Below are 23814 nucleotides of genomic sequence, written 5' to 3'. Positions count from 1 at the left end.
TTCTATTTTTATTCTTTGTTGTCCGTCATAGTTCCTTATTTACCGTCCTTTCTAAACAATTTCAAAAAGCAATTTCTCTATTTGACAGAATAATATTAAAGGTTCCAGTTCAATTAAAAAAACATATGCAATGTAATACAATAAGAAATAGAGGAAGGCAAAGGGAACATTAGTGAGAACTGAAGTATACAACGTAAAAACTGAAAGTAGTGAGAGTGATATTTTAGATGTTTGGCTGTGCAGTGGCTGGTGAAGTAAAGCTGAAAAAACGACCACACACAACTGCAAAGACATAAAACACACACACATGAACATGCTCATATGTTCCGCAATTTAGTCCTAGTATTTCAGAGCTGCTCCTAATTATGTTTAGATGGCAATGTAAACATGCGCAGACGTCGTTCTGTCTCTTTCCATCATTCCATGCAGCTGTCAGCAGCACTTTTATTTTCTCACTGTACTTCAGCCCAAATCTGCTCCTGCTTTATTTTTTGCTTTCATGCGGGCCCCATTATTGCTCCACTCTGGCTCCACTTGCGGTTGTCTTCGTTCTTCTCTTTAAACCATCAAGGTCTGTTTCTCATCTAAATATGCAATGACGGATGCGGGGTCATTGGCCAACCAACATAACTTGATGGCAACCAGAACTAATCTTGACTATGGCAACTTCAAAATCTAGACTTAGATTCAAAATATCCAATGTGTCTGTCATACACATGTACAGTGTGTCATGAATGTGTTTATATTGATTTCAAGTGTATGATTTTTAAGATTACTATTGAAAACCTAGTGAGTAGGCAACTGCATTGAAAACTAAATGCTGAAAAATTCAACCGATTCATCAAAGTCTATCTAGGACCAAATTGTGTATTTACAATGAGGGACATTTTAAAGTCAGGTCAGTATGCCACCAAACCAAAACATTTTTTTGTGTATGTCTGTGTTCTTCTTTGTCTATATTCATTTGCATAATACTAAAATTTGGTGATGTAAGCTAGTGGTCCCCCACCCCTGGGCCATGCACTGGTAAAAGTCCATGGATTATTTGGTGCCGGGCCGCACAAGAAAGAATAAATACCTTGTGTTATTTCTGTTTCATGTAATTGAGTCTGAATTATCTTTAAATTCTAAAAATGGCCGGATTCTCTCCTAAATCTCGGTGACATGAACATAACATAACATTACCGCATTTTCCGGACAATAAGTCGCAGTTTTTTTCATAGTTTGGCCGGGGGTGCAACTTATAATCAGGAGTGACTTACTATATGTGAAATTATTAACACTATATTACTTGATCATTAACACATTACTTACTTACTAGTAGTTTATCACTTCACATGTTATTTTCACTTTAAACCGCATGAGGGCGCTCTCGGCCTGTGGAATAATTGGAACTGCAACTGACGATGAGTCTGACATCCACTGACTTCCACCATCCACTGACTACCTCAGCGGATTTGTTTATAAGTGAAATGGAGGATTTCGATGGATTTAATGATTTGGAGTGACACGGATGGTTGGATAAACTTGTTATTTATGTTATAGTTATTTGATATAGTTATATAGGCCTGTGAAATAATTGGAACCACAACTGCCGATGAGTGTGACATCAGCACCGCATGTACTTCTGGAGTCAGCAGCGGCGTTGTTTATAAATGACACAAAGGACGAAGATTTTGATGGATTTAATGATTTGAAGTGACACGGATGGTTTGATAAACTTGTTATTTATGTTAGAGTTATTTGAATAACAGTTCATATGTTACGTCAGACACGTTCTCAGTTCCTCGTTTGTGTTTATGTCACGTTAGCATACCATATCGTTTAGCCTGTTGTTGCTGGTTCATGTCTGTTCTTGGTGTTGGATTTTGTCAAATAAAGTTCCCCCAAAAATGCGACTTGTACTCCGGTGCGACATATATATATATATATTTCTCTTTATTATGCATTTTATGGCTGGTGCGACTTGTACTCTGGAGCGACTTAAAGTCCGGAAAATGCGGTAGTCATGTTATGTTGTTACTAGTAAAGTTGCATAGGAATACACAGTGTATTCACGTTTATTATTATATTATACTGTGGTGTTTGCATATAGAATTCCCCCATGGAACTAAGGGTTGAAAAGTGTGTTGGGAACTTGGTGTTTATAAGGTAACGCACTTCCGTTGTTGCTCTTTCGAGTCCTCATTTTACGAGTATGTTCAGTAAAGTCTTTTGCAACACACCTCCTGCGTCTCCTTTCCTTCGGCACCAGAATACCAATCGTAAATGGTAAATTTTGAGTTATGTGGTTATAAGTGCTGGCAAGTGAACGACAGGGGCTGAACACAAGGCTGTACTCAGTGCCTCACAAAATCTAAGTATTGTGCTGATTGTTTTTAAAACTATTTTTACAGGTTTAAGTGTACAATGGGAGGAATGTAAATATGAACTTTGGTGGCAATTGGTCGTAGTTTTCGGATGTTCAGCAACACTAAAGTTAAGGCAGCTCACAGACAGGCAAGCAGACACTGCTCCCGCTAGATCAGGGGTGTCAAATTATTTTTTTGTCGCGGGCCGCATTGTAGTCATAGTTTCCCTTGGAGGGCCATTATGACTGTCAATGCCTTATATTATTTACAGTGTAGGCTACACAATAAACTGGTGAACTAGTTTTGAAATCAGAGACTAGTAAAAAATATCAAATAGTTTAAAAAGATGAATGTATTAAAAATTACTAGCGATATCTCTATTTTTAAAAAGTGAAGAAAATTTGTAAATTTAATAATGACACAAAGTCGGTGCAAAATGTGTCTTTGTGGGCCACATAAAATGATGTGTCGGGCCGTATCTGGCCCCTCGGACCTTGAGTTTGACACCTATGCGGTACATCTTATGGCTTGTCGAGGTAGAATTAGCTTCTGACAGGTAAACGGGCAAGATTAGCAAAACGATTTCTTCTTCTTATGTCTCTCGCAGCCAAAAAGCTTAGAGTCCGCCACTGACCGTGTTAGCCAACCACCACCTGTGAAGCCAACCACCATGTGGAATCTGTGTCGCAGCCTAAAAGCTCAGAGCCACAGTGGCGGCTGCTAGGAGGACTACCCGGCCGCCTCGCCCAGCTGGCCACGCTGTGAAGAAACTCCCTGCCTGATGCCGACTTTGTTCACTGCTCCCAGACCTCTCCATTGCGACCGCCCGCTATCCATCCAACCAAAGCAGAAGATGCAGCGGCGTATATCACGCTGTCTGGTCAGCTAGCCCATGTGCGTCAATTACAGATAAATAACTGCGAGACAACCCCTGGAGGTCACCTTGTCGAAATCTAAATGGTAGGCTTAAAAAGATACAGGGCAATGGACTTCCAGCAAGGAGGGTGACCCTTCAGCTAAGTGTGGACGCTTAAAGCACTCCATTTTTGGATAGGTGGCGGAGGAAGTCCCATATACGTGGACTTCAGGGGAAATGTAAGTTTAATGAACCCTTACATATTTCAATGCAACATATAACAACCTATGAACAATTCAGCTTACAAAGAGCTTCTCCAAATGCATTGTGTTTGCGTATCTTGGTGACTTATGAAAGAAAACAGACGTGACAGAAACAACACTTTAGCTGGTGATTATCAATTTGAACATTTCTAGACTGGCAGAGGCTGGGATATGAGATACTTTTTGCTTTTACGGTTTGGGAAATTGAAACCACAACAAGACGACATATTTCTTCGTAAAAGTAGCAGTTTACTGCTGCCTTCACTTCTTTTGCATCCAGCTAACACTATGACGTCATTATGACATCGGCCCCAAAGTGTTCCAAACAGCTGAGCTACTTCAGTTCATTCCATGAAGCAAGAAGGAGCCTCGTGAATGTTTGACAAATAAAAGATTATGGTTAATTACCATGGTTTATAGGTAAGTACAATCCGGAAGTATAATCCACTCGCTCCACCGCCTCTTCTTCTGGCTCAGCTGTGTCATTTAAACTTTGGCTGTCATGTAGACTGGCTGAATGGGGATGTGTTTGATCAAACACAAATGATGGACAGGAGGGAGAGGGCATGGGGAAACCTAAGAAAAAGAAAAGGTCCATGAAATGAAAGTGTTGAGTTTATGAAACAAAGACATGAGTTACAATAACAAAAATGCAATTGATGTGACTGTAAATTCCTTTACCAATAACCAATGTAGGGATTAAAAATAGACGGAGGCAAATGGAAAATCAGCATATACATTTGTTTTTCAACATAGTGATGAGAAGGATGGATTTAAATGGTGTATACCATGATAGTGATATAATAGTACCATAAAACTGGCACATTGACTGTAGGGGGTTGTAAACTGACATTATAGAGAAGGGCAACACTTTAGAACAGGGGTGTCGAACTCCAGTCCTTCGGGGCCACATTCCTACGTTATCCGAGTTTCCCTCACACCAGATTCAAATGATCATCCTCATGTTATGCAGGAGCCTGATTAATTGACACCTGTGCTTTAGAAGATGCTAAATGGCTCACACCATTCTATGAGTCATTTACAGACTTTAAGCGGCACCTTTTGAGCAAGCTGGAGAATGTGAGAAGAATCTTATAAATTGATGGCTCATACTGTATCGTAATTGTATTTACACTGTACAAAAATGCTGTATCAATAACGGATGGCTCAGTACCACTTTTAGATATCCGATGCTAGCACTGCGCCCTCGAGGATCGGACAAGACCGATCTTATACAGATTCAATTCTTTTTGTCACTCTATAAAAGGGGTGTCCAAACTTTTTGCAAGAAGAGCCAGATTTAATAAAGTGAAGGGGCCAGGATGCTAATTTTTTTTTCGGACAATTTTTAACTACAAAGATTTCATGCAAATACACACGGTTATAAAACAAATTTCATTGTCACAATTGTCTTTATTTTCCAAATGACAAACTAACAAAATATAAGCCACTCAGGCAGATGTGAACAAGTCTAAAAAATTCTGCCCTTCATTCATATCTGAAGAGTCAGATAACATTGAACAAACTGTATGAAATATCTTAAATTTACATGAGTTTAAAATTGGTTTTGCCTCATGAACATTTTAAACAGGAGTTAAAAGTAATGGAAATTTGTCTGTCATTATTAAAACTTAGAACAAGTGATTTTTGCTCTTGTCATTTACAATATCTTTCAGAAAGTAATAGTTTGTGTCATGTCTACAGGTTCATAGCATCAACAGTATTAATATGGCCACTTTGTAGCTTCCTTTAGTAATATTTACTTTTGACTCGCAGCCCCGCGTGAAGAATCGCTGTTGTGATGCCAGTTCAGCTAGGAGCTGCTTCATTTTGTCAGCATGGTCCCTCCCTGTTAGCTTGTCGTATGTGTTAGCATGTTTAGTCTGATAGTATCTCTTTACGTTGAAATCCTTAATCAAGACAACCGTCTTTACAAATTAGACTAACACAATTGCCGTTATTTTCACTGAAGAAGTATTGTAATTCCCATTTCTCTTGAAAGCGACGGCCCTCAATGTCAACTTTCCACGTTTTCTTTGCGGTCGCCATGGCAGAAATGAGTGGAGAGGTGTGGTGCTGCTACCCTTTGGTAATAGGAGGAATTACAGTTTCAAGTTTCATGATTTTTTTATTCAGTCTGACAGTGCAGGCGGGCCATAAATAATACATTATAAGACCGAAGCTGCGGGCCGTATGAAATCTTACTGGGGGCCGGATTTGGCCCGCGGGCCGGACTTTGGACAAACCTGCTATAAAAGATGTTAACAATACGTGGATGTAATTTGCTTGATACTGACATCTAGAAAGACCACATTGACTGTACAACTGCTCACGTGACAAAAACACAGCCACATGGCAACCACATGGCGACATATCATCTGTGTATATGGCATGTTGCGCAGAGTCCTCGGGGGCCGCGTTCCTACATGTTTTCCAAGTTTCCCTTGTTAAACACACCTGATTCAATTATCAGGCTGCTGCAGAACGTGAGGATGAACTGATCATTTGAATCAGGTGTGTTTAACAAGGGAAACTTGGAAAACATGTAGGAATGAGGCCGCCGAGGACTGGACTTTGAGACCCCTGGTCTAGATTATATGGACTGGTTTTATGAAGTCTACTGGACATGTTCTAATAAAAACAATCAAATAATGATCCATGTATTTTAGCCTGGATCGGACTTGATACTGATTCAGTGGATCTGATTGGACCATCCCTAATCGCATGTGCTCTCATTCTCAAGCAAATTTTTTTCCATGCTTGTGCTTGGATACTCTATTTTCCGCGCGACAAGACGCTTCCGGGTTAAAAGGCGCAGACTCAATTGCGGGGGCTATTTTGTACTTAATACACACATAGGGCACACCGCATTATAGGACACATGCATGCCATGACTTTAATGCCATAAATTTTGTGATTGGTTTACCGCCCCGGCGTACATATTTTACATAAAATGTAATGTCCACTGAATGGTTAATCGGGTCTCCAATATTACATATTACGTCTACATATTACGTCCCTGTTACGTATTCTCCCGTCCAGACTTCTAAAACACCCACTGCATGTAAACTGTGAATAAAGATGGAAACAACCAAAAGTTTTGTCTCATTCACAGCTGAGGCTGGTTTCAAATCATGGAACTATTTTTTTCTGAGATTTATGGATGTCATTTACTCTCATTACGCCCATGAAAACTAACAAGTGTACTTTAAATTTGAAGATACTGTACCCAAATTCTGTGGATGTGTATAGTCAGCTAGTCGATACAGTTAGACCACTATTCCTGGCGGCAACAGCTATATATTGAGTGCGCTATTTTCATGCCAGGAACAATTGTAGAAAAAAACTACTAAATTCACAAATTTGCTGAACAAGACCATTTCCCCAGCACTGAGATCAAGATATACCTGTTTCTACGCCGAACGCAAAAGTATTTTCTCTCAGTAAGTTGTTAAAGGAAACACCAAAATGCTTGCAGATGGGCGCATCATGGCCCCAAACACCTTAGACTAGACTTGCGCTAGCACGGAAATTGAGTTATATTTGTTTCATGGCCGGCCAAGGGCACCAGTGTACCATAAATGGCCCTGAAGGAGAGCATGTTTCGTTTTTTAACGGAAGCCAATAAAATGAAATACAGTGATCCCTCGCCACTTCACGCTTCACCTTTTGCGAATGCGCTACTTGGCGGCTTCATAAGTGATGGGAGAACGACTTTTAAATATATGGTGATAGCGCAAGGTGTGCCTATAACCAATGTGCGTCAATGCGAACACGCTTGGGAAGCACGGCAGCCAGCCTGTCACAAACAGGGCAGGACAACAATGTGCAACACGGACTGTTTATTCAGGAATGCGAAAAGAGGAAAATGGAGGCTCGTAACCAGCAGAGAGGTTGCACAAGGCAACTGACAAGCCGGTCAACAAGCTCGCCTCATGAGTCATGGTGGCATCTCGTTACACAGTGGATCAGGCAAAAGGGAATCAGCTGGTAGGCGTGCATGTGTCAAGGCACACAACCAGCCAGGTGTACCGCAACACAGCGGTTCAGGCAAACGAGAATCAGGTAGCAGGCATGCGTGTCAAAGCAGACAAAACGGCGTTGACTGCCCGGCGAACAGTGTTTATATACACACCCTAATCAGCGGGTAACACGGGACAGGTGGTGGCGATCAGCGCCGATTGGCACCCACAGTTACTTATTGGGGACACACGACTCTGAAGTCGAGCATGGAGGGCGTGTCAGCCGGCCAGCAGGGAGAGACCGGAGATGTGACACAGCAGTGCACAAAAGAAAAATGCACCACCGTGCAGAAAGACTCAGTTGGGATCGGGACAGTGCAAATGAGTGGTCATAGTGCGGGGCGTGCCTCGGAGCAATGTGCTTCACTGAGGACAAGTGCAGGGTGCGCGGGACATGCCTCTGAGCAATGTACGTCACTGCGGACGTGATTGAGTTCAAGCGCAGGAGGCGGCAGCCGGCCACACGTGAGGAAAGAAGCACCACCAGGTGCAGAGAGAGTCCGGACCCGTGACAATATCACGTGTTTTTTCTTTCATTTACTGTAAAGGTACAATACATGCAAGGAGCAGTATGGGAATAGTTAAGGGAATAGGAAAGGTTTATGTAGCATAAAGGTATTGGGGAGGATTTAAAATGTTTAAATATTCTGTACTGGACCACAATGCAACACGAGATTCATGCGCAACCATGACTCACTTTGGTTTTGCTATGCATGATGTCCCCGGGTCAGTGTAGTGTGGTAACTTTAAAGGTGGACACTTTACATTGCGTTGCAACGTAAACCACTCCCAATTGACTTGCAATACACCTATGCGTTCTAGTGGCACACTGGAAACACTACATGTTGGAAATTTCAACACAGTGGTGTTTAAATTTCTAAATAACGTATATGCCATTTCTACTTTGAGGATTTACATTTTTCGTGGGTGGTTCTGGAATGCATCCCCCATGAAAAATGAGGGATCACTGTAAATCCGGATATGCCTGAATTAGTGCATGTTTGGAGGTCCACAAGTAAAAAATGGGTATGCCTGCGTTCTAGTTAAAATCAGCAACTTATGCACCACAGAATCACTTAAACATAAACATATTTTGATGGACTGGCATAAAAATAACGAATGAAAACAAATTATTAAATACAAAACTCACCATAGCGCACTCATGATGAATGTAGTTTTGTAGTAGTGGTCGTGGTTGTCTTGCGCTTAGGTGAAACGGCAAATGTTCTTTTCAATGACAATGCACCAACATGTTTGAGGCGTGGTTTAAGTGAAAAAAAGTGACTGTGCCTCTCTGATAAGCTCAATCAAAATTTTTGTTTCTTTCATTTGATATTATTCTTGAAGAGTCCTACCAATAGTGGTAGCGTCCATTGTAAAACTTGATATGCAATATCATGTTTCACCTTTATGCATTGAACTTACTACAGCCTCTGGGGTGCGCAAGGAGAAACTCGCGGGCCACAAGATTTGATAGTGAATGCCCACTCATTTTAGAATTTCTCAACCCAAACTGCATACCTGGCAAAAGTAAATAACAAGCTGAAGTGGACAGAAAAATGTGGAGCCGGAAACGCACGTAGCAACTCTTATGAGGCGAGAGAGAGCGTGAGAGAGAAAGAGTGAGAGACAGAGAGAGAGGGAGATAGATAGATAGAGTGAGTGAGTGAGTGAGTGAGTGAGTGAGTGAGTGAGTGAGTGAGTGAGTGAGTGAGTGAGTGAGTGAGTGAGTGAAAGAGAGAGAGAGAGAGAGAGAGAGAGAGAGAGAGAGAGAGAGAGAGAGAGAGAGAGAGAGAGAGAGAGAGAGACCAAGAGTGAGGGAGACAGAGACAGAGGCCAAACAATGATTTGGCGTCCCAATTTAGAACAGCTAATAATACCTGATGTATCCTGTACCCAAGTTTTTTTGTGAATGTTGATATAAAATTATAATATTTGTAAAAAAAATCATTCTTGACAGAACAGCAGCCTGAAAAATAAGTTATAATGTGCCAAGCCCTACAAAATGTACTCAAAATCAGGCAAACAGTGTCACTCACAGCCCTCTGCTTCCTAGTTGTCTTATTTTTCTTTTTCAACTGTTGATTTTTTTTTACATTCTTTCTCTGTTTATACTTGGTATCAGTACTCCCCCATCTTTATCTATCACCAATGTTTTGGTAAAACATAAACCGCTTCATGTGTGGGGAGTTGGGGAGTAAGGAGGCAATATACATGTACATACAATGTACTAAAATAACTAAAGGAAAGACTGACTGTCAAATGACTAGGTACCTAATAGCTACTCTACAATGTACATAATGCCTGAGGGATTAAGGTAATGCTGCATTCACATGGAAAGGCTCATGTCAGCCATACACAACTAGAAATACACTGCACAACATACAGACAAATAGTTGAGTGAAATAGAAAGTGAGCTGCACAGCAGAGGACTGTGTTGGAGAAAAAACATGTTATGTTTTTCATACAAAAAAAAAAAAAAGCCTGCACACCTACATCACACTTTTTGTGTTAGACCAAGTTCTCAACACATTGTGCCTGGGGGGTTGGAGATGAAGAAGAGACAGTCAAGCGAACAGGAGCCAGGAAACCGTAATGAGATGAGAGATAAAGGAAGAGAGCAGGACAATGAGCAGAAAAGCGCAAACCCAGAGGAGAGTAGTGGAGAGCAGGGGTTACAGGGCTTCTTCATAAGAAACCACATTCTGGAGAGACTCCGGGAAAATGACAAGCCATCTCACAATCTTGTTAAATGAGAATGAAATACGACAAATACCGACATCTTCAGTGCAGTGGTTGGAATAGAACTGTAAAAAAATAAAGACGAAACTAATTCTTTAGTTTAACTCAATCATCAATGTGGATAGCATTCTGTGACGGGTTTACACTATAAATAACTAATCGTGAGAGGCTGATTGACACCAGTCAATTTGTGGAGAATTTGGAGTCGCAAACTGTCCGTAGGTGTGATTGTGAGGGTGAATGGTTGTTTGTCTATAGTACGTGCCATGCGATTGGCTGGCGGCCAGTTCAGGGTCTCCCAACCGACTGCAGGGACAGGCTTCAGTACGCCCGCAACCTTTGTTAGGATAAGCGGTTTGGAAGATGGATGAACGAACGGATGTTATTATAATGCGACTTGATGAATCCCTTCAGTACATAAATTTCCAGATTTGCTCATTCATTGTTTCACAGATGAAAACTGTTATTTGTAGAGAGTCCCCCATAGGTAAGTTTTCCTTCCACTTCCTTGAGATATTAAATTATGTTGGTGTATGGTCAATAATATTTCACGAATCTCACTTTGTTGTCTTCTCTTGGGTGCCAAAGGACCATCACCGCAACAAGCTCAAAAAGTCAGCTCTGAGGGGTTTGCTTTCCAGTTGAATAGTCTAGGGGCCAAATTCACTGAAAGGTTGATTGGCTTTTGCGTGGTACTAACTGGTAAAAATAGAGCACACAGATAGCATCTAATTCACAAAGCGCACGCGGATGATGGTGAAATGCTGATGGTGATGAAGATGGTGAAATGTTTCACTAACGGCAATACCAAGAAAAATGTGTCTGTGTGCACATACATATTTAAATTGGGTAATATGCATATATTTGGCGGAGAGGTCCCCCACCTCTGTGTAAATGACCCTCATTTATTAACATCTAATTCACAAACACCAGCACTAATAGTCATATGTGAAGCAAATCACATGTATGGAAAGCTGGTTTAAAATTGGCACTCCTCTGTGGAAGCCTGTTCATAGCATCATCATGTCAGGCACAGTGGCTCCATCCAACACACAGATCACACACTAAATCCCATGCATCATGGGAGGGCACATTTTGCTGGAAGGGACACATTGCGACCTGCCACATCTGACCAACACGAGAGAACGCAAAAACATGTTCAAGAAATGTCCTGAATTACCCTACCCGTCAACAAAACACCAAAAACGATTTGCATTTGTACATCATGCTTGAAAGCTCCGATACACTTTTGACATGTCATTCAAATTTTCACACACACCACCCTACCCTTCCACAAAAATCCCGCTGGGGTCATGAGATACAGTCAAATCTCGGTTTTCGAATGTCCCGGTTCTCGAACAAATTGGAATTCGAATGAAAAAATTCGAGATTTTTTGCTTCGGTTGTCGAACAAAATTCGGAGGTCGCACCTCGCGAGATGAGCCGAAAGGACCCGAGAGAACCCGACCGCGCGGCCCGGATGCCGACTGACTCCGTTCGTTATTGTATTTTCGTTACTTTGAGGATTGTATTAACCCCTAATCATGCCTCCAAAGAAAGCAAGTGGGAGCAGTAAAGCCATCCTAAAACACAAAGACGCTCTTAAAGCAATGCGACAGTGAGCACCTGGCGCGCTGCGGTTGCGCGATCGGACCAAATTAGGCTCCCTGCGCACTGAGGTCCACTGAAATTTTGGAAAGTACATCAGGACTTATATAAACATTTTCTAAATTTCTGTGGCTCTGTCACAATAATGCGACCAGCGCAGTGCAGTTGCGCGGTCAGCGGCGCGCTACGGTTCCGCGTTCAGCGGTGCGCTGCAGTTGCGCGATCGGACAAAAATCCTCAAATGAAAAAATGCTTTAAAAAGGCGTTTTTGGTTTTTTTTAGTCTTGGAACGGATTATTGTTTTTTCCATTATTTGTAAGGGAAAACACAGATTGGGAATTTGACCGATTCACTTCTCGAACCGCCTTCTGGAACGGATTGTGGTCGAAAACCAAGGTTTGCCTGTACGGCCATTCGAAGTGGGGGCCAACATGAAAGCTTGCGTGGGGCCAGAATTTGAAGGACGCCTCTTTTGCCTCGCGTGTTCTTGATAATTTAGGAAAAGCCGTTGTCTTTCTTGCCTGTTATGAGAAATGGCTTGGAACCGGGAAGTTAGTGTAGTATCCTTTGTGGGAGATTAAAACGGAGCAAACCACAGTTAAAATGAAGTGCAATTAAAAGTGCAAACAGCGGTTGCAATGCAATCTTTGTGAATTTGGCCCTGTGTGTAAATCCATTTTATAAAGAGTCAAAAATAGCAAGACTAAGGTGTTTTACATGAAACTCAAATGGCCAAGCATAAAAGTTAAAATCGATACATTGCAATAATTTGGTTGTCTTTAGACTAGTGCATGTAAATGTGCAACATGAACTGAGAATTATCTGATTGTGTGAAATAATTTTTTGAGCACTTTCACAGCTTGCCCATTGTTCATCCCTGTTTGGCTTAGTTCTGTCTGACACACACTGATACATGCATGCTCACACACACATGCATGTGCATGATGCGCACGCACAAATACATGCGCACACACACACACGAAGAACATCTGTTTGCTATGGCGTTCTGAGCTTACTCAGTTGTTTTTGGTCTGTCGCTCTACCCTTTTGTCTATAGTTTTAATCTCCGCCCTTGTTTTCTGTGAGCTGTCAACCACACAGTTGTGTGACTCAGTAGTTTCCCCCCACCTCATAAATCCAGAATAAATCAACAAAGACTATTCTCAGTCTGAAAGTGTAAAAGTGTATACCCTCAAACTATGATCCCAAACACTTTAATATCATTCTAAACTAACCTCATAACCTTACAACAACGTAAATGGCTTACAACTTAGCACAAACGGCACAAAAATTGAACAAGTAACAATTTTATTGAATATAAAGAAGTCAGTGCAAAGAATCTATAATTGTGCAAATGTACTGTAATCTCAAAATAACGCAGCATACGTGTAAAGTGCTGGCACCACAATTATCACCTTGGTCTTGGCAATATGAAAAGTATATCATCATATAAGTATTTCATGTTGGTCGTGATTAATATATCTAATATATTACATATTTATTCCTAATTAAATATTGAAAATTAAGGACCCGGGAAAAACAGATGAATTTGGGTGATCTCATTATTTTATTTAAACATGTGTTTAAATAAAATAATGGCACTAATAATATGTTTATATATACATATATATATATATATATATGTATGTATGTATGTATGTATGTATGTATGTATGTATGTATGTATATATATATATATATATATATATATATATATATATATATATATATATATATATATATATAATTATATAATTATATATAATTATATAATAACCCAAAAATAATTTGGGTTGAGTGACAAACGTAAACAATAAGGAGGATTACAACTGTGACCGCCACAATCGACCATTTCTCGCCTTGGGATTATTTTTCCACCTTCCAAACAATTACATGGAGAAAGATTGATGGTGGAGGAAAGAAAAAAGAAACTCGAGATCACCGGAATTTGGTCTCAGTCTTTCTGCTTCACTGGGTCTTTATTATTGTTCCTTCTCTTTTATGAGGCTGTGAGATCATGTTGGCCTTTTGTTCTACTACACTATAAGCTAGCGTAAAGCCAAATTGTACCCTGGGGATAATAACAGTAACAACCATATTGGTGAAGAGACACATGCTGAAACCATCTCACACACGGACTCCAAATTATGATCTTTACAGGAGCATGTAGATGGGAAAGAAATTGGAAAAGAACACAAAATAAAGTTCCCCTTTGATGTGGTTGTGATTTAATGTGCTGTACTAGTTATTTCAACACTGAACTGCAAAGCGCTAACATAATTACAATAACTAAATGGATCTGGAGACTAATCTTTGAGATGTGTTAAAATGTCAGGGGCCTGTTTGCAATGGGTGCCCCTTTTCTTTTGATGGTCAAAGTGCCATTGTGCATATTTTTTTAGCATGTGCTTGTTTGTTAAAGTCAGTCTGTGGCCTTATAAAGGCACAGTCAATCCTGTATACCCATGGTTCGTGATCCGCGGGTGGATTCACATATTCTTAAGCATCACTTTTTTCTTAAAGATATAATTGTATCTTAAAACAATGGGTATTATTCAAATCTCTAGGAACTTAGTTTTTCAATGGTGCATCACATGACCAAGCAAGTAGCCAGGTGGTGATGCAAATCCCCTGGCTTGTTCTATGTATCGCAACTGTCTTGCAGTATTATTGGTTTTCTTTTTTGGCCTTTATTTTTCCAGTGAATTATTGTGTAAAACACATGTTAAATGTTCAGCGATTTTTTATTTTTTTTTTATTTTAGATTTTATGGGATTGGAAAAACTTAATTCACCAATGCATTACAACGGCCATCAATCATACGCAAATGTTTGCTTCTCGTAGCCCGGCCCACTCCCTATCTCCTACGAATATTGGAAGCTTTTGAGTGTGCGGATGAAAGAAGGCGAGTTCTGCTTGGAGTGTGCAACCGGTCAGAAGTGCCATCAAAAGGCTGGGAAATCAGGCAATGGAAACCCTGAATATATTCCTCTTCTAATTTACCTCCTCTACAAACACTGTGACTGCCATTAAAATAATGAAATTTCTTTTTGACATGCTGTCTACAAATTTCGTGCATGAGCTGTTCGACACGTAAAAGTGTTTGAATGTACAGGAAACAATGAGGTTGTTCATGAGTGCGGAGCTGATCTACTGGTCAACAAATAAGCCATGAAGGTAGAGTCATACTATGACATGTTGACAATGTGGACAAATTAATTGGTAACATTAAGGGATATGGTGAAGTCGCTCTTGATTGTGAAAAGCCCACCGATAGGAGACGATTGAATCCCTGCTCCAGCCCTAACCCTGAACAAAAGTTAGGAGCATGTTAAAACACTATGCGTCACAAAGTCCATTCAGGCCTTATAACATTCAGGGTTATATTATTACCTACCCACTTGACTTTTTAATTACCTTCATGGGAAATAATTTAAATGAAACTTTAATTTTCTCCATTCACAATTACTGTTCACTGCTTTACAAATACAGCACAGTATGTTTGGGACACAGAAAGACTGTTTTGGGTCTTATCAGAATTGATTTTAGTGGGTTTTAAATTGAATCTCAGATTAAGAATGATGCAATTTGTCAGAAAAAGGGCCAAAATATTGATCCGTTTTTTGATCAGAACATATAATAGACAATTTGATTGTTTGGACTAAGGAAATCAGAACGTATCCACGTGAGACTAAAACTTGGAGGATTTTGACTCTAAAATTACAGGAGGATTTTGACTCTAAAAGAGTCACGTTTCTTCCGCCTTCATCAGAGTTTGATGAAGGTGGAAGAAACCGCCGAAACATGTCAGGTAATGAACCTAAAACAATTTGTTTGATATAGAAGAAACCAGTGAAGTAACTTTTATGGCTTTTACGCATGCCCAGTCCTATTCTATGGAGCTCTCTTTCACCTCCGTGGATAGAAATCTGGGGCCGGCGATCGGCTGGGTGACTGTCCGGGGACGGTGGATGGGGCTTGGTCATTGCTTTTGCGCACGCTCGATCCTATTCTATGGAGATCTCTTTCACCTCCGTGGATGGAAGTCTGGGTCCGGCGCTCGGCCGGGTAGCTGTTCGGGGACGGTGGATAGGGCTCGGTCATGGCTTTTACGCACGCCCGGTCCTATTCTATGGAGCTCTCTTCCACTTCCGTGGCTGGAAGTCAACGCCGCCACACGCCTAGAAGTTTGTTTTGTTAAATAAAGAGCCGTTCACCAAACCCACGTCTTTCCTTGAACTTTGTTAACGCTACAATATAGTTATATAATAGATCTGTGGAATAACGACGAGGCTGACGTCAGGGCGCACGCGCGGCGTTGTTGACAAAGGACGAGGAATTTGATCGATGAATTTAATGATTTAGAGTGCACAGATGGTTCGATAATAGTATTGCTTATATAATAGTTATTTGATATCTAATTTATATATCGTTATATGGGCCTGTGGAATATTTTGAAGTGCAAGCGCCGTCAGCCGCGCATTGTTGACAAAGGGCGATCGATGGATTTAATGATTTGGAGTGACAGAGATGGTTTGATAACATTATTGCTTATATAATAGTTATTTGATATGTAATTTATATATCGTTATATGGGCCTGTGGAATATTTTAAACTGCAAGCGCCGTCAGCGGCGCGCACGCATTGTTGACAAAGGACGATCGATGGATTTAATGAATTGGAGTGAGACAGATGGTTTTATTAACGTGTTATTTATGTAATAGTTTTTTTGAATAACTCTGAATGTTACGTCAGACCCGTTCTCAGCTCTTCGTTTGTGCTTGTCACGTTAGCATACCTATCGTTCTGTTGTTGCTCGTTCATGTCTGGTCTTGGTGTTGGATTTTGTCGAATAAATTCCCCCCCCAAAATGCGACTTATACTCCGGAGCGACTTTTAGTCCGAAAATTACGGTATGTTTGCTGTCCATTTTTTTTCTGGGTTGGTCTTGGCATAATGATTCAGATAAACTTGTTTTTTATTGGCATGTCACAATGTCACTTTGATCATTTTCATAATTTTTTGACTGCCTCTCTATTGCTATCACCAATGAGTGTGTTCTCATTTGTCAATGTAAAAAAATAAAATAAACAAAAGCAAACAATTACAATGGTACATAGCCTATCTTGCCTTGTGCGATCCTCTCAGCCTGGTTTGACAATGAGAAGAGTTAATATCTGACAAGCGTATAGTTATGATGGTTCTATACATGGTTGTGTGACCTGCACGTAACAGTGCATGTCATAGAAATGTCTACTGAAAATACTGTCATGTTGATAAACCAGGTCAGACACGCTAGTAAGTGTGCATACAAACACACACACACATTCTCTCTCTCACACTCTCTCTCGCACTCTCTCTAAGATACTTGCTCATCGTGGTCTGAGTGACTGCTCAACCTTTGCCCAAGGGCTGACAGTGACTTCCAAGTTGTGTCCCCTCTCACTGTGCAGTGATACAGTCTGTGTGTCGGGGGTGGGGTGGGGGGTGGTGGGGGGCTACCTTTCTTGTCATACCATACATTGAGCTGCTAGCATTTTTAACTGAGCGATGGAAACAAATTGATAAAGTAGTAAAAATCCAGCCATTGAAGTCATTAGAAGTACTGTGTTTAAGACAGCATGTATGCACCCCTGAACTCATGGTAAAACTGTTCACAACCAGTATCTGTGGTGGGTAACTGCAGACTGATTATTCAATTATATTGGGAAGAAAATAAATAAATAAATAAATAAATAAATAAATAAATAAATAAATAAATAAATACATTTTTAGAACCTTGTATTTATCCATAAAATAATAACAGTAAATAAAACATTCACCATTTAGTTGCTGTTTCCCCTTTTGGTAAATTGCAAAGCACATTTATAACAACCATTAATTAATTATACCTGATTCCATTACAAGTAAAAAAAAATTAGGGAACCCAACCTGAACTGTCCAGATTCCAGGTATTTATATCACAGTCATGCTGGTTGAATGCCTGCCTTAAAGGTTACTGAATCAATTTCGTAACTGAATTATTTTGGATATTATTGTTCTAACTCAAACCTGGGCAAATTACGGCCCGCGGGCCACATCCGGCCTTTTGTGCGTCCCTGTCCGGCCCGCATGAGGCCAATCGTAATTTAAAAAAAATAAAATAAAAATTGTGTCGTGCGTACAATACAACTGTTTCGCTTTTATTTTGAAAGGCGTCGCACTTCCGTGTAGCGTTCGTGCATGTGAGCTGTGCGTGTAGGTGAACAGCGCGAAGTAATGCTGCCCTCAAAATGTATGCTAACGCGAAGAAAAGAAAAGTTGACAAGGAGCGCCGTGTTTTCAACAAGACATGGACTGCTAAGTATTTCTTTACAGAAATGAAAGGTAAAGCCATGTGCCTGATTTGTGGTACACAGATCGCTGTGTTTAAAGAATATAATTTGAGTCGCCACTACACGACCAAGCATGAGAGAAAATACATGTGTCTGATAAACAGGGCGCATCAGAGGCTGATGCATTGCTAGCAAAACTGCAAGCCCAACAAGGACTTTTTATAAAACTTCACACCCAGAGATGGAGTGGCTTTGTCATTTGAGGAAAAGTTAAAGAAGTTAAGAATAAATTGTACTGATTAATAATTGTTTTTTTATTTCACCTTTACACCACAATTTCACATAGCTTAATATAAATATAAACAGAATAATTGTATTCTTCTAATTACCAGTACCAACTATTTAAAATAAATAATTTAGTGCGTGTGGCCCTCTGACACAACTCAGGTTTTTCATGTGGCCCCTTGTAAAAATTAATTGCCCACCCCTGTTCTAACTGAACTAATATCATCCTTAGATTGAATCGTCAACAACAAATCACGCTATTAATTGACTTTTTAAAACACTTCATGTGCTAGTATTGTACTTTAAAGTTCAATACTGAACAGATTCTTTTGTTCAGACAATAAAAGTATTTAGTTGTTACCTTGCTGACAGTTTCGACTGCTACTCCAGTCTTCTTTAGAGCCATCATCTGACATGCTGCTGACGTGTCATTTATCCATTGGCCGGCTCAGCAGACCTGTCAAAGTCTGCCGAGCCGGCCCCTACGCCGTTGGTCGTCTTTGGAGAAGGGAATCCCAGGTGTGCAATAGTATGTACGCCCCCTCGTCCCTGTTGATGGTCCTGCTTGCTCACTTCCTGATCTCTATGGCCTCCTTGATCCACCGCTTTAGTGTGTTGAATTCTGTTGTTATGATTTTTCCCCCGTCCCAAACCATGATGGACTACATTCGACTGCTGAGATCTACGAACCGGACAGTGGGTAACTGCTGTGTGCTCGTGTTCACTGAGACTTGGTTGACTGTCAACATTACGGACTCTGCTGTGCATCTGGAGCAGCTAGCGTGCCATCGAGCGAACCGGGCCATTGTAAAAGGGGGAAAATCGCGAGGAGGAGGAATCTGTCTACATCCGTGACGAATGGTGGCGGGACTCTGTAGTTGTATGCAGGCACTGCTTGCCACTGGCGGAGTTTGTGATCATTAAGTGCCGTCCTTTTTACCTGCCAAGGGAATTTACTGTGATTTTGCTAGTCACGGTATACATCCCGCCTTCCAACATTGAAAGCGACAGGATCACGGCTCTTAGTGAACTGTACCAGGCTGTCAGTGAACAACAGTCGGCGCACCCTGACGGTTTCACCATCTTCGCTGGGGATTTTAATCATGCTAACCTAAAGTCTGTTTTTCCGAGGCTTCACCAGCATGTTAATTTTCCAACACGTAGTGACAGCTTCCTGGACCTGGTCTACACTACACATGAAGGAGCATTCAAAGCCACCCCCCTCCCCCATATTGGGCTTTCTGACCATATCACTGCTATGCTTATGCCCACATACAGACAAAGAGTGAAAGCATCCAGGCCGGTTCGCAAGCGGGTAAGAGTGTGGCCTGAGGGTACCTCTGATGCGCTTCGAGACTGCTTTGACACAACTGACTGGGAAATGTTTAAGCAGGCGGCCACTTGCAACAATCAGACGGACATAGAGGAGTATACTGACTGTTTCCTCTTACATCTCGAAGTGCATTGAAGATGTGACCCACACAAAATGCATCGTCACTCGGGTTAGCTGGAAGCCATGGCTGACAGGGGCTGTCCTCAGGCTGCTGAGGGCCAGGGACAAAGCCTTCAGAGCTGGGGATGAGGCTGGCTTTAAAACAGCGAGGGCCAACCTGTCCCGGAGCATCAAGGAAGCGAAAAAGGCATTCTCTTGCAAGATTACCGCCCACTTCAAGGACAGCAGGGACGCACAGAGCCTATGGCAAGGCATTCACACCATCGCGGACTACAAGCCCGCGCCGCAGAGCTGTAAGGGCAACATCCGTCTGCTATACGATCTGAACCGCTTCTTTGCTCGCTTCGACGCTCAGAACAGCACTTGCCCACTGAAGACCCCTCCCCCTTCACACGAGCAGCCTCTGTGCCTCTCTGCCGATAGCGTGAGGAGGTCGCTTGCTGCTATCAACACCCGTAAGGCGGCGGGCCCAGACAACATCCCTGGTCGAGCGCTGAAGGACTGCGCTGAGGAGCTGATTGGTGTCTTCACGGACATCTTTAACATTTCCCCGCAGCAGGCCATCGTCAGATCATGTTTCAAGGCTGCCACCATCGTACCTGTGCCGAAGAAACCTGCTCCATCCTGCTTCAATGACTACCGCCCCGTGGCACGGACACCCATCATCATGAAGTGCTTTGAGCGGCTTGTCATGGAGCACATCAGATCCATTCTCCCCCCCACCATAGACCCCTTCCAATTTTCGTACCGAGCAGAACGGTCCTCTGAGGATGCCATCTGCTCTGCCCTCCACTCAGCCCTCACCCACCTGGAGAGAAGGGACTTGTATGTGAGATTACTGTTTGTGGACTTCAGTTCTGCATTCAACACCATTGTACCACAGCGACTCATCTGCAAACTCGACAAGCTGGGCCTCAGTACCTGCCTTGGCAACTGGCTACTGGACTTCCTCTGTCAGAGGCCTCAGGTAGTACGTGTTAGCGACAATATCTTCGGCAGCATCACGCTGAGCACGGGGGCCCCCCAAGGCTGCGTGCTCAGTCCGCTGCTCTTCACCCTGCTGACGAATGACTGCACTGCAACTTACAGCAGAAACCGCGTGCTGAAATATGCCGACGACACGACTCTGATGGGTCTCATCACCGAGGGCGATGAGACTCAAAACAGGTTGGAGGTCGACCTTCTGGCCACGTGGTGCAGGGACAACAACCTCCTGCTGAACGTCAACAAGACAAAGGAGATTGTTGTTGACTTCCGGAAGGGTCACACCCAACACCTGCCACTGACCATCGACAGTGCTGTGGTGGAGAGAGTGAGCAGCACCAGATTCCTGGGGGTGCACATCAGTGAGGACCTCTCCTGGACCACCAACACTGCATCACTGTCGAAGAAAGCTCTGTGCCGCCTGTACTTCCTGAGGAAACTCAGGCGAGCAAGTGCTCCTCCGGCCATCATGACCACATTCTACCGTGGCACCATTGAGAGCGTCCTCTCCAGTTGTATCGCTGTGTGGGGTGGTAGCTGCACTGAATACAACATGAGGGCCCTGCAGCGCAGAGTGAACACAGCTGGGAAGATTATTGGTGGTTCACTCCGATCCCTGAAGGACATTTACACCTCCCATCTCACCTGCAAGGCGACCATGATTGCGTGTGATGTGAGTCACCCCGCTTACTCTTTGTTTGAGCTTCTGCCTTCTGGGAAGAGGTACAGGAGCCTGCGCTCCCGCACCACCAGACTCACCAACAGCTTCATACTCCAGGCTGTTAGGATCCTGAACTCTCCTGCATAACGTCGTATACTTTTGCGCTATATCCTGACTGTCTGCTGTATGCACACTTGCTACATTTTCACTTTTCACTGTCCACTTATTTATTATGTTATTTGTTTATTTATTATTTATTCATCGCTCTTATTTATTCATTGTTTGTGCCTTCTTGTTTTTACTTTTTGTGTCGTTTACTTGTATGTACACTACCGTTCAAAAGTTTGGGGTCACCCAAACAATTCTGTGTTTTCCATAAAAAGTCACACTTATTCACCACCAAACGTTGTGAAATGAATAGAAAATAGAGTCAAGACATTGACAAGGTTAGAAATATTTATTTGTATTTGAAATAAGATTTTTTTTTACATCAAACTTTGCTTTCGTCAAAGAATCCTCCATTTGCAGCAATTACGGCATTGCAGACCTTTGGCATTCTAGCTGTTAATTTGTTGAGGTAATCTGGAGAAATTGCACCCCACGCTTCCAGAAGCAGCTCCCACAAGTTGGATTGGTTGGATGGGCACTTCTTGCGTACCATACGGTCAAGCTGCTCCCACAACAGCTCAATGAAATCAAAAGAAAGCTCTACACCAGCTACCAGATGGAGTTGTACTCCCAGTTCTTCATAACATCATGATCAATGCTTTCTTTTTTACTCTATTAAAATCTAAAAATCTATTTTTTTTAAATATCTAAATGAAATCTATTGGCGCAGGCAGCAGATTCTGGCCTTGGTCTTATTACTGCTTGGAGAAGAAGACTGCGCTGGCCACTCCATTACCAATAGAATACCAGCTGCCTGCTTCTGCTCTAAATAGTTCTCGCACAATTTGGAGGTGTGTTTGGGCTCATTGTCCTGTTGTAGGATGAAATTGGCTCCAATCAAGCGCTGTCCACTGGGTATGGCATGGCGTTGCAAAATGGAGTGATAGCCTTCCTTATTCAGAATCCCTTTTACCCTGTACAAATCTCCCACCTTACCAGCCCCAAGGCAACCCCAGACCATCACATTACCTCCTCCATGCTTAACAGATGGCGTCAGGCATTCTTCCAGCATCTTTTCATTTGTTCTGCGTCTCACAAACGTTCTTCTTTGTGATCCAAACACCTCAAACTTGGATTCATCCGTCCACAACACTTTTTTCCAGTCTTCCTCTGTCCAATGTCTGTGTTCTTTTGCCCATCTTAATCTTTTTCTTTTGTTGCCTAGTCTCAGATATGGCTTTTTCTTTGCCACTCTGCCCTGAAGCCCAGAATCCCGCAGCCGCCTCTTCACTGTAGATGTTGACACTGGTGTTTTGCAGGTACTATTTAATGAAGATGCCAGTTGGGGACCTGTGAGGCGTCTGTTTCTCAAACTAGAGACTCTAATGTACTTATCTTCTTGCTCAGTTGTGCAACGGGCCTCCCACTTCTTTTTCGACTCTGCTTAGAGCCCGTTTGTGCTGTCCTCTGAAGGGAGTAGTACACACCGTTGTAGGAAATCTTCAATTTCTTAGCAATTTCTCGCATGGAATAGCCTTCATTTCTAAGAACAAGAATAGACTGTCCAGTTTCAGATGAAATTTCTCTTTTTCTGGCCATTTTGAGCGTTTAATTGACCCCACAAATGTGATGCTCCAGAAACTCAATCTGCTCACAGGAAGGTCAGTTTTGTAGCTTCTGTAACGAAACTGTACATCTGAAACTGTTTTCAGATGTGTGAACATGATTGCACAAGGGTTTTCTAATCATCAGTTAGCCTTCTGAGCCAATGAGCAAACACATTGTACCATTAGAACACTGGAGTGATAGATGCTGGAAATAGGCCTCTATACACCTATGTAGATATTGCACCAAAAACCAGACATTTGCAGCTAGAATAGTCATTTACCACATTAGCAATGTATAGAGTGTATTTCTTTAAAGTTAAGACTAGTTTAAAATTATCTTCATTGAAAAGTACAGTGTTTTTCCTTCAAAAATAAGGAAATTTCAATGTGACCCCAAACTTTTGAACGGTAGTGTATATTGTGTGCTATGTCTTGTCACCGTGGGATAGTGGGAAACGTAATTTTGATCTCTTTGTGTGTCTTCGCATGTGAAGAAATTGACAATAAAGCAGACTTTGACTTTGACTTTGGCTTTTGTTTCTCCTGCAGTGGTCTGTCAT

The 23814-nt window shown here is 41.9% G+C and overlaps 1 protein-coding gene across 9 annotated transcripts in view; it reads right to left on the bottom strand.

Annotated features, from left to right (window-relative positions):
- Window positions 1-23814, bottom strand: part of tenm3 (teneurin transmembrane protein 3) — a 404606-nt gene that overhangs the window by 258053 nt on the left and 122739 nt on the right. For 7 of the 9 annotated variants that reach the window (XM_088372494.1, XM_088372486.1, XM_088372487.1 and 4 more), the window contains one exon: window positions 3879-4046. The exons of the other annotated variants lie outside the window; for them this stretch is intronic. In XM_088372494.1, the coding sequence (XP_088228620.1) occupies window positions 3879-4046 (168 nt within the window). The remainder of the gene's footprint in view (window positions 1-3878; window positions 4047-23814) is intronic. 9 annotated transcript variants of the gene reach the window in all.

This window comes from Syngnathus floridae, chromosome 4 (genome assembly GCF_059516105.1).
Source record: "Syngnathus floridae isolate MCC-2025c chromosome 4, RoL_Sflo_1.0, whole genome shotgun sequence".
Lineage (NCBI taxonomy): Eukaryota > Metazoa > Chordata > Actinopteri > Syngnathiformes > Syngnathidae > Syngnathus > Syngnathus floridae.
Note: the sequence above shows the minus strand (reverse complement) of the source record. Positions and strands in the feature narration are given on the sequence as shown.